The following is a 16,494-nucleotide window of genomic DNA, read 5'->3' as shown; positions in this document are numbered from 1 at the left end:
TCAATAAATCAATAAACATTTATTAAAGTACCCATATGTATCAGACACTCTGCCAAGCAATGGGGGATACAAAAAAAGTTCAAAGTGAAGTTTTCCTTGAAAAAAGTAGTTCTGTTCCTCCTCATGGGTACAAAAGACAGGCTAGACTAACACAGGCCTCAAGCACCCATTTTGCCTTTGGACTGCCCAGCTTTCAAAACTCAATGGCATAATTCAAACAAGGCCTATCTTGATAAGGTGAGCCCACATCACCAGGTTCTAACTCCTCTGCAAGTCACCTTGCACAGAGTTAAGAAGAAGAAAGAGTGGGAACTCTTCCAATAGGCTCACTGCTGAAGGTGGAAATGACAAAGGCTGTGCTACTTTCCTGGAGCCAGGGGGCTAGGGCAAACACAAGCCCCTACCTGAATAGCGGGAACCAGAGTGAAATATCCAATGAGGATGATGCCCAATTCTGTGGCCATGTTCTTCATAATGGACCAACTCTCGTTGCTTAACCCTAGAGACAATCACATATGGTGCAGTGAAATAGAATGGAGTGGGGGATGGGAGGGCCACAAGGTCTAGCTGTCACTGTGCCCTGATCATATCACTTAGTTCCACCTTTATTTCCTGTTATTCCTATAGCTAGCACTTGATCTTTCAAAGCATTTTAAAATAAAATTTACCATTTGGTTCTCAAAAGAACTCTAGAAAACAATTCAAGCAGATACATCTCACAGTTGGGGAAACTGAGGCACTCATATTAAAAAGAATTTGCCCTAAATTTCACAGCTCTATAAATGTGAAAGTCCCATTACAAACACTGTCCCATTCCCATTACTCTTGATGTTTCCATACCTAACCAACTAACTGACATCCATTTAGTAGAGTTCATGGCAAGGAAAAGGGTTTAGAAAGCTGGAAATTAAAGGGAAGAATGTCTTCTACTTATGGGGTGGAAAGGAGGGTGAGAAGTTATTAGAAAATGCTTCCAAACCTGCAAATTCCCACTGTAAAACTTTAATCAAGAGTGAGCTGCCTGGGCTAGAAATCAAAGCTCACATTCTATTTTTGTGCAGAAGGCCTTTCTGAGACATACCAACTCTAGTGCCTTTCTTTCTGAGATTGTCCTATATTTCTCTTGTATGTATTATAGTTATTTACATGCAGCTTCTCCAATTAAAACATATATTCCTTAAGAGTCAGGACTGCTTTTTTTCTTACTTTATATCTTTAATGCTTAGCATGATGCCTGGTACATATTAAGCACTTAGCAAATGCTTTTTAAATGACTGCTCAAAAAGCTCCAATGTCTCCCTTATTGCCTTTGGGTCCCAATATAAATTCCTGTTTTTATAAGCTCTACAGAATCTGACTCCATTTCTCCTTTAAACAATTCTCCTTGGGGCAGCTAGGTGGCGCAGTGGATGGAGCACCACTCTATCTGATCTCAGACATTAACACTTCCTAGCTGTGTGACCCTGGGCAAGTCACTTAACCCCAGGCTCAGAAAAAAATAAAATAAATAAAAACAATTCTCCTTATTGAGAATCAATAAGAGAATCAATCTCCTGTTTCCATGCTTAAAACGCACAATCCGATCACCATCACTTTTTAGAATCCCTAACTTTCTGAGACATTCAGCTTATCCTTTCCCACATGAAGCTGTTGCTGATCTCATTATTTGTGCTAACTCCTAGCTCTGAAATTACAAGCTTACTTGTATGTGTGGATGTAGCAATGTATCATATTCCTTCCCCACCAACTCCACACAATGAAAGCTCCTTGTATCTCTAGCACGTGGCACAGTCCAGATACCTAACAAGGCTTGCTGACTGGATTTTTCTTGTTTCTCACCACTATATTGCCCACTGTTCGTACTAAATCAGTAGTAGCTTTCCTATGGGCCAGATTACAAACTCTAGAAAATGATAAACTGAGATTCTGGGTACAATTTTTCAGAGAAAGAAAAGATGAAAAGTCCCAACATTAGGTTATGGTGACATCCCAGAGAGAATTCAGTTTTCAGAATGGAAGCTGTTCTGCAGATCAAGAATTAGAAATCTAACCTGACCACCCACCATTCCCATGCCACACAGACCACAGCCCCTCTGGAAGTACTGCTTGTGGTTCTAAGCAAAGTTAATAGATCTGCCGGAGAAGAAAGGGCAAAGAGTAAAGTTTATGATATCAGAGTGCTTCTCCCAGAATATAGTAATTATCTAATGTGTATGAAGGTAAACCTAATCCTCTTCACAGTCTTTTCTGTTCCCCATTCTGGGACTTCATCAAGTTACAGATTCTTTCCCACAGTTAAAAAACATACAACCTTTCTCTTCAATATTGTTACCTTGAGCAATCCGCAGCTTCACTTCAAGATCTACTGGTGTTGACACAACTGACTTTGTGAGAACCAGCACATTCTCCAATCCAATTACTACCACCAGATAGGGGAAAATCTCTCTGGAGGAAGGAAAAAATGCCAAAGAATAAATCCCTACTGCCTTGAAATAAAATGAGCAACTATTGTGAATAACAATAAATACATTCCTGTCACTTAAACCTGAGATAACAATAATATCCAGCTACTGTTCTAAATCTCATGCTAAAGATAGGCATTCACTAAGTGCTTATTACCTTGATTTGCATTAGTAGGAGTTTCCTTAATTTATGCTCTCTACACCAATGGAATCACAAATCCAATCTAAAATAAAACTGAAACCTTAGAGACTTGGATAATGAGGACCCCTACATTTTCTGAAAAAGTAAATTATGCCTAAAAAAAACCCTGAATGAATCACAGAACTAATACAATTTACCTAGCATTTATAGAACTTTTAAAAACTGGCCAAGCATCATTTCCATTTGATCTTCACCACAATGCTGAAGATATCATGAAGAAACTAAGATTTTCCTAGATGAATGAAGTACATCAGAGCAACCCAATCTTTCTATCAAAACACACTGCCTTTCCAAGCAAGGCAAAGAGAAAAAAGAAACTAAGAATGAGATCAAAAGGAAAATTCTTTCTGGTTAGTAAAATGTGTAAATTTAAGAGGCTACAGAGTTTAGGTTTCAGTCCTTTGCTGTGTGTGTGTAACACAAATATATCACTATATGTCACATTTAGAGAAAGAAAGCATAAGCTGAGCAAAGGGAACTGGAGGGAAAAAATAAAATGTAGGAATTTTGCAGAGATAAGCCTGAAAAGCTGAGACACTAAGTGAAATGACTAATATTACTACCTTTTAAGCAAGAAACATACTAGGATGTTTTGACACTAAATAAGCCTGAAGTTTTAGGACAAATCAATGGGAAGGGTTTTCAATTACAAAATAAGATTCAAGATAAGTTGATAAAAGAAAAGTTAAAGATTAGCGAGGAAAAGTTTAACATATTGTAACCAGGCATTTATTTTCTTAAAAAAAAAAAATTGCTCTTAAGTTATCTGCTTTGTAGGTTACAATTTTTAAATGGTTTTAAAATTAAGAGTAAAAGCACATACTAAATTATGTATCTTTTATATTTGAGAAAAAAATTCAGCCTCATATGTTACAAAATATAGCATAAAGCAACAAAAGCATCAAAGGAAGCAAGGCAGACAGTTAGTAAGGTGATTACTGCACCATTTCAGTTTAAGGTGGCCAAACTAGGCCAGGGAACTTACCCGCCATTAAGAGTTGGTGTCAGGCCAAAGAGTGTACAAAGTCCCACAGACATTAGCAGAGAGCTAAGGACAGTCACCACTGCTGCCAGTGCCAATCCCCATTTTGATTTCACCATATCTATCTTTCCTAAAAAGGAGAGCATACAGGGAGAGATGTCCCCTCATCTTAAAGGGAAGACCCAAAATTTTCTATCTCTTCTCCATTCTCTCTATGGTGTTCCCCTTTTCATTTGACTAGCTAAAATTCCACAAGTATTTTAATATAGAGAAAGAACCCAAGGAGTCAATTTACTAATCAGGTGAATAAAAAGGTTAAGCAATTTTTACATGTGAACTCAGAATGCTATACTATAGAAGATACTTCTCCAGAGAAGCAATTCTGCCCACATAAATCCCAGAATACAGTTGCTTAAAGGGCAACAGAACCATCAAAGATCATAAAATGACAAAAATGGCAAGGATACTATGCTCCTAGTACAGCCCCCTTCCCTCTACTACAGAAAAATATGAGTTCCAAAGAGGTGATGACTTACCCAAAGATGGGCAAATAATTTTTTCTATCACCATCTGTACAGTGCCTGAGAAGTGGGTTGAGAAATATTCCCAATTAACATTAAAGGACATCCCCTAACCCCATCTTGAACCTACTTGTAGAGAAGTAAATGTAGGCAAAGAGGATGATGTAGGTGGTGACGAGGGGAATGAGCTCTGCAATGCCAATTTCTTCCTTGAAATGTATGTGCACCAGATTCTCCTCCTGAAGACTACAGTTGGGGCTAGGGTGCAACAGCTTTAGGCGAGCCCGAAGACTATTCAGATACCTGGTCATAGAGATGGGAGGAGAGAGAATAGGAGACAGTTGTTCCCTTCTGCCCAAAGGGAGCCTCTGGGAGGAGAGGTGCAGTGAGGGCCTGTTTTTATTAGGGACAGATAGTAACTCTGAATCCCACTTAAAAACTGTGTAATAAGCCAAGTTTGTTTCAAACACCTTCCTCCACTTTTAGGCCCCCTTTTCCTCACCTTCTTCAACTTCATGTAATTGTCTAGGCCTTGTTTATAACTAATTCTTTAATCAATCTCCACTAAACTTGTAGCAGATAAGACCATAGCATTACTCTTCCCAAGACTATCTGGTATTATATACATAGGGAGCTCTTTAAAACTGAAAAACCTTCAAAACTCAAAACAATAAATCACTCGTACCATCTGTAACAATGAAATTTCAGGCACAATGACAGAAAAGGAGGAGGACATGACACCATATGCAGGTGACTACCTACTTGAAAAATAGTCCTGTTAATCCTTAATGACCTCTCTGAAACCAAACACGTAGGACTTACCTGGAATGGTAATGCTGAAAGACCAGTGTAATGGTATAAGACACCATCCTCTTCCTAGTGTATAGGTTTACCCCACTATATTTTCCTGGTACCCCGAACAATAAGTCTACAGATACAAACAGAAAAGTAAACAAGTCACCAAGGATCAACATCTAGGTATCTGACAGCAAATCTGAACTCTCTGTTCTCAGACAAAAAACATGACCCCATCCATTCTAAAGGCTACATGGAGTCCAAGAACAAAAACAGGGCAAGGCAAAGGCTACATGTACCTTTGAGGGTTGCAGAAGTCTGGAGGGTCTTTGGTTCATGCTGATAAATGGTTTTGATAATATCAGGGTCAGCACTGAAGCGCTCCTGATCATTTTGCCAGAAGTTTCCAGGTGACAACAGGAGGCAGCCATGCTCAGGAAGCAAATTCCTAAGTTTCTTCAGACCTGGCAGGAGATCAGTCACTTGCAGGCATACTTCTTCCAGGCTTGTGGTCCCAGAGCTACCCACGGAGAAAGTATAAGACAAGACATTGTTCTCTACCATTACAGACCAGAAATATCATATCTATCAAATTTCACTTGGTTCCAAATGGCAGAATCTATATTGTTCTCCCTAATTCCAATATAGCTAGAGAATGGGATTAGAATTAGAACATGAAATAGTAAGCTAATGTTTCCCAAATTATATTTTGTCTTCTGGATGAAGCAATTGGGGTTAAGTGACTTGCCCAGGATCACACAGCTAGTAAGTGTTAACTGTTTGATGCTGGATTTGAACTCAAGTCCTCCTGACTTCAGGGTTGATGCTGTCCACTGCACCATCTAGCTGCCCTTAGAGTATTTCTTTAGGAGCCATTAAGGCCCATCTAGAGTGAAAGGAGAAACAAAAAATTAAGAAAGAATACAAAATAAACCTGTTTTGAATCCCTAACTATACAGGAGACTGTTTACTGAAGCACTAAACCTACTTGTAGAGAAGTAAATGTAGGCAAAGAGGATGATGCAACCCTGCAATTCTTCAAAAGTCCAAAATGTGCTATTGCCAACTCAACAATCTGGCCTTCTCTTTCCTATTGGGTATAGGGAAAAGGCTAACTGCAGGGGGAAAAAAATCTAATTCAATAAATATCTATTAAACATTTGCTACATAGAAGACATTATGTAATATACAAAAATGACAGCAGAGACTGTATCTTGTTCATGGTGCTTACATTCTAAGCTGTACTGTCATAGAATTAACAACATAGTGCAACTAGTTTAAAAAACTGAAAACAAAGGCAAAAATAGGAGAGAAAAGACCCAAAGACAGAGGCAGCATGAAGTGGAAAATGCACTGGATCTGAAGTAAAAGAACTCATGCTCAACTCTTGATTCTTTTATAATTCTATGGAATTTACCCAATTTAAAACTCCATTCTTGGTATTGGTTTTTTTATCTAGAAGATGAGGTTAAACAAGATGACCTCCCAAGGTCTTTTCCAAATGAAAATGCCATAATCTTACGAATCCCGTTTCTGTTTACTACCTGAGACTTAGCAAATTATTTCCTTTTTCCAACTCTGTTAACTCATTATAAAAGTGGGGAGTTGGATTAAATAAATTCTTAGATCTCTTTCAGCTCTAATACCTATGATACTATGACTAGAGATGGGAAACTCTAAATGAATTTTGTCAAAAAAAATCTGCATATACTCATAACTTACTAGGGGGTCTTGTCCCACCTAAAACATGGCTATTTGAATTAATATATTAAGAGACTAATTGATTTTTTTTTTTCACACAAAAGTAATGCTATATGTCCTCTGGAGCAACAAGACTTTATGGATCCTGAACATCTATTTAGGTTAGCAAGTAAAACAATCTTGTAGGAGGTTGTAGTGAAAAGTTTTAGCCAGTTCTGATCCTGAAATTTCTGGCTAAAACACTGGATGATAAAAAAATCAAATGAATAATTAAGAAATAAAAAACTTCCACACTTAAGAAAACCAGTATAGCCTAGAAGCAGAGAAAATAATATTTAATATAACTGATAAAAAAAAAAGTTCCTGAGATCTGTGGTGGGATTTCATAATATAGTATCATCCTTATGACATGCTTAATCCATAGATTCAATGATTTATCTATTTTTAGGTCTTCTCATTACTCACAAATACTATATGGAACACATTACACACAATAAGACCCTTAAAGGAGGATACTCTTCAAATCAGAACAGAAAAAATACAAATTCTGAACAACTATTAGTCTTTAGCAGGGATGTCAAATTTAAGACCATCAGAGCAAAAGAGTCAGATTAAAATGTAGCTAGGAAATGTTTAACAAAATAAATAAAAATACAATACAACACATAAAATTAAGTTGAGGGTTTATTTCTATTTGAGTTTGAAACTACTGTTTTAGAAAGATTCCAAATGGCTTTATGTCTCCCAAAGAGAAGAACAAACCATTTGCAAGTCTCCTGCATCAAAGTCAGAGTGGGCAAACATAGAATCAAAATGCAGCTGATACCATATCCCATTAACAACTACAAGAATTAAAAGGAAAGCAATCTATGAACAGGCAAGCAATTTTATAAGGTTAATATTCTTTTTGCTTCTACTAAACTGACTTAATGATAATCGGAAAAACACTCAAGCTTAAATATGGGCAAGAAACAATTTTAGCAAACATACTGCTAAAAGACCCAGAGCTCAAATGTTTTAGAATACCTGTCTCTCAGCACATGGTTTCGGATCTCTTCTACCAACTGGAATACCTGGGACAGAGGTGAACGGAATACATCCACTGCCAGCAAATTTTTGTGCCAGGGAGAAACAGTGGATTTCACAAATATCTGCTGGATGTAGGCCACTGGAGCTCCCACATACTGTCAAGGAAATAGAGAAGGGAGAAAGACATTATTAACTCAGCATATTAAGGAGTCACATGGAATTAAATAAAATCTGACAAGTTTTATTGAGTGGCTACTGAAGATAAAAGAGGCAATTTTTTAAAAAAATGATCCTTTCTTTTAAGAGCTTACAAGTTAGCTGAGGAGAAAAGAGACACACAGTACAGTAAGATAACAAAACAAGGTGTGGTAATTATTAAATACACAAGTCAATGATCTAGACAACAAGTGATAAAGGAAATTCAGAAATCTCATAAATTGATATAAACGGAAACAGCCAAAGAAAGCTTCATCATACCAATCATATCATAGCATAATTGGCAGAGTTAAGAAATGGACTAAAATAAGACAGAACATATCAGATAAGCAAATGGGAAACCAAATGAACTCATTATTACCAAGTATTATGAAAATACACTAATACTTTATAACATACTAGGATTCGAGAAGACCTAACCCCAATCAGTATTGAAGCTTTAACCTGTTCCATTCTTCCAAATCAAACTGGTCTGCCTCCTCCTTATTCAGTCTGGTGGCAATATACTCCTGGGATTCATCAGATTTATGCCATTCTTTGAATGACTTCAGCTTTACTGTAGCTCAGAACTCCTGAGCTTAGGTGATCCACCAACTTTGGTCTCCCTTGGGAGCCAGAATTATGGAAGTGTGCCCCCCTCCATTTTATAGGGTTTTTTGTACTGAATTTTATCAAAGACTTTTTCAACATCTGTTCATGTGCTTTAGGAGAGAGTGGGATTATTTTTAATATGCCTAATTATCTTCATTATTTTCTTAATGTTAAACCATACTTATTAGTATAAATCCAAATTATTTATACTAAATAATTTTTGGGGTTTATCACTTTAAGTTCATGTTAGAATTTTACTTAAAATTTGTGTGCTATGAAACTATGTTTAGTAATTTTGGGGACATAGTTTCATAGTGCACAAATTTTAAATAAAATATGGTTTAATATTAGGAAAATAATTAACATAATTAGTAATATGGAAAGAGCTACTATAAATTATATATATATATATATATATACATATATATATATATATATATATAGGTCCTTTCCCTTTTTCTTTCATTTCTTTCAGGGTATATAGAGGTTTACTAACTGGGTTAAATATGTACAGCAACTCTTTCTATAATATCCAAAAACTAGAGATGAGGAGAGTATCCATTTACTGAGGAATAGTTAAACAAATTATAGAATAGCATTACACATTAAGAAATAAAAGTTTCACAAGGAATTATAAAAAATCTCTATAAAATGCTGCAGAATAAAGTGAACAGAATAAGGACATCAACTGATATAATGACAACATAAGTAAAAACATTTCTGAAAGGTCTTAGAACTCTGATTAATGAGATGATGAGAAATAGCTGGATAGTACATGGATACAGCATTAGCCCTAAAGTCAGGAGGATCTGAGTTTAAATCTGGCTTCAGACACTTAACAACACCCTTACTAGCTGTTTGATCCTGGGCAAGTCACTTAATCCCAATTGTCTCAAACCCCTTCCCCCCTCCCAAATGAAGAAACTTAAATCTGGAGGACTGAAAAAGAAATGATACTTATATCATTTCAGAGAATAATTACCACATAAGACAACTGGGAATTTGTTTTGCTGACCTATATTAATTTACTATGAGACTCGACTCTTTTATTGAGAGGGAAAGGATAGTGGGAAAGACAATAAATGCTTACAAAAAAATAAATAAATAAAATTTGTGTGCTGCCGCCTCCCATCCCAAAAAAAAGAGTTGAGAAGCAGATCACGAATTTTTCATAGCTATGAGTAGGGGTGAATTCAATCAAACAATGGATAAAGATGATTAGAAAAGAAAAATAATAATTTTGATTATGGGGAATTTAAAAGCTTTTATATGAACAAAAATCAATGCAAGTAGGATAGAAAGGAAAGTAGTAAACTGAGGGGAAATATGAACTCTCTCTGATAAGATGCCAACAGTCAAGATATAAACATAAATACAAGACTAAAAGATATTCCAAGTAGATAAGTGATCAAAGAATATGGACAGGTTTCAAAAAATTGCAAACCAAATGAAAGAATGCTTCAAATAACTCATAACCAAAGAAATGCAAATTGCTAAAACCTTAAGATTTTATCTTACACCCAGAAAATTAGCTAGAATTTTAAAATATTTAAAGAGTCAATATTGGAAAGTCTGTAGGAAGATGACCATAATAATACATTGTTTCTAGAATTCTCAGTCCAATCATTTAGGAAGTGCATTTGCAATTAAAAGGAATGTAAAAAGATAGTGAAAAGAGCAATAATCTCTGATCCAATAATTCTACTCCTAGATATACAACCCATGAAGGTAAAAGAGAAAAATCTCTAACACATCAAAGAATTTATACCAACACTTTTCAGTGATAGCAAAGAACTAGAAACAAAGATGCCTTTTGACTGCGGATGACTATACAAACTGTGGCACAAAAAATGTAATGGCATATTATCTCCTAAATACAAAGAAATATAGACTATATGAAATAACTAAAACCAGAAAACAGTTATGTATAATGACAATTATGTAAATGTCAGGAACAATAACAAAATCAAATGATTTATTTTTATAAAGCTATTTTTTATATATGAAAAGAATACTCTTAACACATTTAAAATACTTCAATTCTACACTCTACAAATATATTCAGTTACAAATTTTTCCTTATTTATTTCTATTAGATCTGTGCAACTTTTAGAGAGGAACAATGAGGTCTTAAAAATATATGTGTATACTAAACATTATTTAGGGGCCTCAGAAAATTACAGATGTACAGAATCCGGAAAAATCTTAACAGACTAGAACATTAAGCTGACTCTATTAAAATACAACCAACAAGGTGAAGTCTTATATTTGGATACCATTTTGGTTTACACTGACAGGCATAGTTTCTAGGAGTAAGGTCATTTTTCCACTATACTTTGTTGTCATCAGAACTTATCTCAAGTAGCTCAATTCCGGACATCAATGTTTAAGAATGATTATTGACAAGTTAAGAGAGGATCCAGAATGATGACCAGAATGGTGGCTTGGTTATATGAGAAGAAGTTAATGGAAATAAATATGCTTGACATGGAAAAAGAAAGACTCAGGGGAAACATGATAGCTTTTGTCAGGCATCTGAAGAGCTGTCATAGAGAAAAAGCATTATATTTGTTCTGTCTAGCTCCAGAGAGCAAAACTGGTAGAAGTTGCCAAGAGGCCAATTTAAACAAAAACCGGTAACCACATGTGTGCTTTTGGGTACTCAAAAGCCCTGAGAGATCCCCCTTCTTGGAGGCCTTCAGGCAGATGGATTTCTACTTGTCATATGCATCACAGGAAGGATTCCGGTATTACATTAACTACTGCCTATCATAAAGGCATATGCCATCAGAGTCAGGTTCAAGTTTCAGCTTTAACACATAATGGCTGTGTGACCCTGGGACAAGTGATTTAATCTCTTAATGCTTCAAGCAACTGTAAGAGAATAAAATTACAGGGCCGTTGTTGATCTGCAATGGGAGGGGGAAAGTGTTCCCTCATCTAAATTCCCTATGCTAATGAAATCACAGTCTCAAGCCACAAAGAAATTTAATAAAGAACAATATATAAAAATTCAATTTGACAGTCATAAATTTGATATCAAATTAAAGTTAGCTTTATTAAACACTAAATATACAACTGACAAAATTTTTTTTTTTAAACAAAAACTAACCAAGGAAGTTTGACATTTTATCTCAGTAGATTTCCTACAGCATACACAGATATTCTAATTAATTAACTCCAAAGCAGCTAGCTTTATATTTTAGGGCATCACTAAGGATTTTAGTAACAGAGATCAAATATATGATAACTACTTTACTCTATTCCCCATCATTCAGTCTTCTCCTCTATAAATCAGAGACCTACCCAGTCTGGCTGTTCGCTCTGATCCCTTTGTTCATGATCTGGGTCTGATGGTGGTGGTGAATAATCCTTCACAGGAGTAGTGTATTCCACAGGTCCTGTTCCAGGCAAGGGAAGCTTCAGTAGTGGATAACTGGGGAACACAAACAGGCAAAAGAGTTATTAGGCTTTCTAGAAAATTGGTCCTTTCTCAAGCTGCTTTAGCTTCAACTAAATTCCTGTCCAGGACAACTGAAAGAAAAACCTCAATATTAATATCACAGGATGGAAGAAATCTTTAAAGTATCCTAAATTCAAACTTCTCATTTTCGAGCAAAGTGAATCTCATGCCATGTAGCTGCATGCAGATCCAGCCTTGAGATCCAACTCTAGGTTCTCTTTCCCCAACAGACTATTGCCACTCATAATAGCCTAGAACCCAAAAAGATTGCAATAATGTGAGTTTATACCCTCAGTCACTACTACCACTTGACTGAAAAGAAAGATTAAAAGGGTGCAGGTTTCCCCTACTCTAGAAGTTATCTTTGAAAAGACTAGGGAGAAACAGCCAGGACTGAGGGAAAGGGGTTCCAAAATGCCCATCTTTAGATGCCTAATGTGTAAGGGCAGCTCTTCCTATTTTATTTAATTAGGATGGTTTTATACTAATATCAAGAAACTTTCTTGACCAGTTTTTGTTTAAATAAAAAAGTGCTCACTTGCAGTCTAACTCCAAAATTGTAATAACAAATGTTAGCTATTTAAGATTTTTAACCTAAAAAGAGGGAGACAGAAGTAGTATATATCCTAGTAGCAATCAATATTGGCTAAAAAAACATTTAAAAAGCACTCATATTAACAAAGAGCAAAATCTTTTCAACCTTCACTTATCTTTATTTTTTCAGACCAAAATCCAAATAACATTTATCCTTGGGTTAACATTTAATTCAAGAAGAGACTAGATAATAGATTTCAAATTTGTCATGTTTATTCTCCAATGCTTTACTCTTCCAAAACAAGGATACTGAAAATCCCAGCAAAGGTATATTTCTAAGAAAATAAAGAGGACTGGAGATAAATGAACCAATCTAGTGGTTACTTATTCTACACATCCTATCACTACAGAGTTCTATTGAATCACTTTTTATTTTTTTATAACAGCTTTTTATTTTTCAAAATATATGCAAAGACAGTTTTCAACATTTACCCTTACAAAATCTTGTGTTCCAAACTCTTCCTTTTCTCCTCCCTCCCCTAGACATCAAGTAATTCAATATAGGTTAAATATATGCAGTTCTAAATATATTTTCACATTTATATTAAATCACTTTTTAAAAATCACATTATTAAACTACCTCTTTATCAGAATGTGTGTATACATGTATTCTTTCTTCCTTAAACCACAGAAGAATGAGGTTTAAGTGTGAGTCCCCCTCCTCCTTGTTTGTATTGATGTTTACATGTATAATTTGATTATGAGATAATTTTCCCCATACTTCCTCACTCTTAGCCCCTTTCTTAGTGTTTTCCCCTTCTCTTTGCATTCTTTCTTAAGATTAGCACATTCCATCATTAATTAGTTCTCTCTAGAAATCATGGTTGGTCATTATGCTGATCAGAGTTTCTATAGCTTTTAAAAAAATCACTTGTCTTTACTACACTTGTCATGGAATAAATTATTTTGGTTCTGTTCAATTCACTTTGAATCAGTTTCATAATATTCCATTATTTTTATATACCACAACAGGTTCAGCCCTCAATTTATTGGCACCCTCTCAAAAACCTGTTTTTTGCTATCTCAAAAAATTATAAATATTTGTGTACATCCTTAAATAGGGTTTGTTTTGCTAAGGTCTAATCCTACTTTTAATGTATTCTCCCTTTAAGTTCTCCTTCCTTACTGAGTGAAATGTATTTTGCCCAACTTTGTGTGTATGTAGGTATCATTCCTTCCTTTAATCAATTCAAATGAAAGTGAGGTGGCAAGTAGCTCATACTTCAACTGTTTGTCTAATATGTTTACTTGAACATCCTGATTATGTGAGATAATTATCACAATACTTCCACTCCTTTACCTCTCCTAAGTGTATTCCTTGCTTTGCATTCTTCTTTTTAATTTAATCAGGACATGACAAATTCATTCCCCAATATTGTCTAATTAGATTCACTGTTTCTCCTGATTATAACAATTCTGAGGGGCTTCATCTATCATTTCCCTTTTTAAAATATAGTTTATCTTTGTTTAGTTCTTTGTGATTGTTCACTCAAGTTTACTTTGTTTCTCTTAATTCCCGTGTTCAAACTTCAAATTTCTGACAGCTCTTATCATAGGAATGCTTACCATCCTCTATTTCATTAAATTCTAAAGTTCATGCACCACCATCTCCCTTCCCCATTAGTTATATTCAATTTTGCTAGGTAATTTATTCTTGACTATAAGCCTATGCCTTTGCTTTATACAATATCATATTCCTTGATCTCTGCTTCTTCATAGTGGTGGCTGCTTAATCATGTGTTCCTGATTATGGCCCTTTGATACCTGAATTCCTTCTAGGTGGCTGCTGGCAGTATTTTCTTTGACCTAGACCCTCTGATGTCCCTAGGAGTTTTCATTTTGGAGTTTTGTTTTTTTTCAAGAAGTGACAAGCAACTTTGCCCACTGGTTCTAAAAGGAGTGGATAGAGCAAGAGACACAGTGGAAAATGTAGATGTCTTTTTTTAAATGTCAATGAATATTTTTTTCAAAACAGTCAATAACTGAGGCTTTGCATTTCAAAGTATTGATGCAAAGATGCAGCTATAAATAAGCATAAGCAATGCTGACAACCTACCTGATAACCAGAATAATCAAGTATATATGTTTGAAACCAGGAAGAATACTAGGCAAGAAATATTGACTCTCCATTTCAAATACCCATGTACACTGGCAATTGCCCTGAATGTCCTAGAAGTTGCCAAACCCACAAACTGGTATATCGTGATTTTGAGCCAGGGCACTGGTTCAGCAATAATTTTACAACAGGTAAAAATACTATGCTTTGATTCACATTGAGTCTCCATAATTCAGTTCATTGCAAAATTCCTCTCGAACCAGTGTTAGAATCTGGAGACACAAAGAAAAAGATAGTCCTTACACTAAAGAAGCTTCCGTTCCACTGCAGAAAAACTATAAGCTATGAAAATTAAATACAGAGTAGACACAAAATACATATGAGGAAAAGACTAGTAACTCAGAATAGAAGGTCTGGAAAATTACCAACTAGCCAGAAAATCTTCCAATATGAGCATAATAACTAACTGTATTGTCACCTGAGAAGCAAGTCAGCAACTACTACTTTTCAACCATGCCACTCGGTGAAAACCACTTTTGCTCCCCAATTCCCCTTTATAAGTTTTTTTTCCACCCACTAAAAATGTCTGTTCCTTACATTGCCTAAAGAGCTATCAAACTGTGCATACACTTTGATTCATCAGTGTCTCTACTGGGTCTGTATCCCAAAGAGATCATAAAAGAAGGAAATGTGCTAAAATGTTTGTAGGTTGTTTGTTGTTTTGTGGTAGCAAAGAACTGGAAACTGAGTGGATGCCCATCAATTGGAGAATGGCTGAATAAATTGTGGTATATAAATGTTATTGAATATTATTGTTCTGTAAGAAACGATCAGCAGGATGAATACAGAGAGGCCTGAAGAGACTTAAATGAACTGATGCTGAATGAAATGAGCAGAACCAGAAGGATCATTATACACATCAACAACAAAAAACTATATGATGATCAATTCTGATGAACGTGGCTTGTCAACAATGAGGTGATTCAGGACAATTCCAATAGACGGATGATGGAAAGGATTGTGGAGACTGAATGTAGATCACAATATAGTAGTTTCACCTTTTTTTGTTGTTGTTTGCTTGTCTTTTTTTTTTCTCATTTTCCCCCCCTTTTTGATCTGATTTTCTTTGTGCAGCATGATAAATGTAGAAATATGTATAGAAGAACTGCACATGTTTTAACATATTGGATTGCTTGCTGTCTAGAGGAGGGGGCTAAGTGGGAGGAAGAGAGAAAAACCTGGAATGCAGGGTTTTGCAAGGGTGAATGTTGAAAACTATCTTTGCATGTATTTTGAAAATTAACAGCTATTATTAAAAAATGTCTACTCTTTGAAGGAAGATATGTAGTACTTAGAAAATACTTTACCGGGGGCAACTAGGTGGTACAGTAGATAGAGTAGATACAGCCCTGAAGTCAGGAGGACCCAAGTTCAAATCCGGTCTCCAACACTTAACTCTTCCTAGCTGTGTGACCCTGGGCAAGTCACTCAACCCCAATTGCCTCAGGGGGGGAAATGTTTTATCTAAGTTCAGAGAAATTCATCAAAAAGTTTGCATGAGGATGATAAATGTGTTTGGCCTCAACAATTCAAAAAGATCTTCAATTAAGGAGCAAGAAAATCAAAGTCTCAGCTTTTGGGCTAAAAGAAGCTGATATAAAGGGCTATACTCAGCAATATCACAGATCTCTGAGGTAAAAATTACCAGTTTCAAAATTGTGTACATGAGACTTACATATAAGAAAAATAGTTATATTCTATTTATAACTCTGTAAGGCAGTGGTGTCAAACTCAAATAGATAAGTCTACCTGCAGATCACACACACACTTACTTAGAAAACCATATATTAACTAACACTCTCTGTTTTAATGCATTTTTATG

General features: G+C 35.5%; 1 protein-coding gene across 3 annotated transcripts in view; it reads right to left on the bottom strand.

The window, feature by feature from the left end:
• Positions 1-16,494, bottom strand: part of SCAP (SREBF chaperone) — a 92,064-nt gene that overhangs the window by 9,572 nt on the left and 65,998 nt on the right. For all 3 annotated transcript variants that reach the window (XR_012484872.1, XM_074283098.1, XM_074283099.1), the window contains exons 3-10: positions 11,806-11,935; positions 7,690-7,847; positions 5,262-5,482; positions 4,990-5,095; positions 4,298-4,470; positions 3,650-3,776; positions 2,333-2,445; positions 405-499 (exon numbers count right to left, since the gene is read on the bottom strand). Coding sequence is in view for 2 of the 3 variants with exons in the window: in XM_074283098.1 (XP_074139199.1) it covers positions 405-499; positions 2,333-2,445; positions 3,650-3,776; positions 4,298-4,470; positions 4,990-5,095; positions 5,262-5,482; positions 7,690-7,847; positions 11,806-11,935 (1,123 nt within the window). In the remaining variant the exon portion in view is untranslated. The remainder of the gene's footprint in view (positions 1-404; positions 500-2,332; positions 2,446-3,649; positions 3,777-4,297; positions 4,471-4,989; positions 5,096-5,261; positions 5,483-7,689; positions 7,848-11,805; positions 11,936-16,494) is intronic.

This window comes from Sminthopsis crassicaudata, chromosome 1 (genome assembly GCF_048593235.1).
Source record: "Sminthopsis crassicaudata isolate SCR6 chromosome 1, ASM4859323v1, whole genome shotgun sequence".
Classification (NCBI taxonomy): Eukaryota; Metazoa; Chordata; class Mammalia; order Dasyuromorphia; family Dasyuridae; genus Sminthopsis; species Sminthopsis crassicaudata.
The sequence above is the reverse complement of the archived record's forward strand: the minus strand, read 5'-3'. Positions and strand labels throughout refer to the sequence as shown.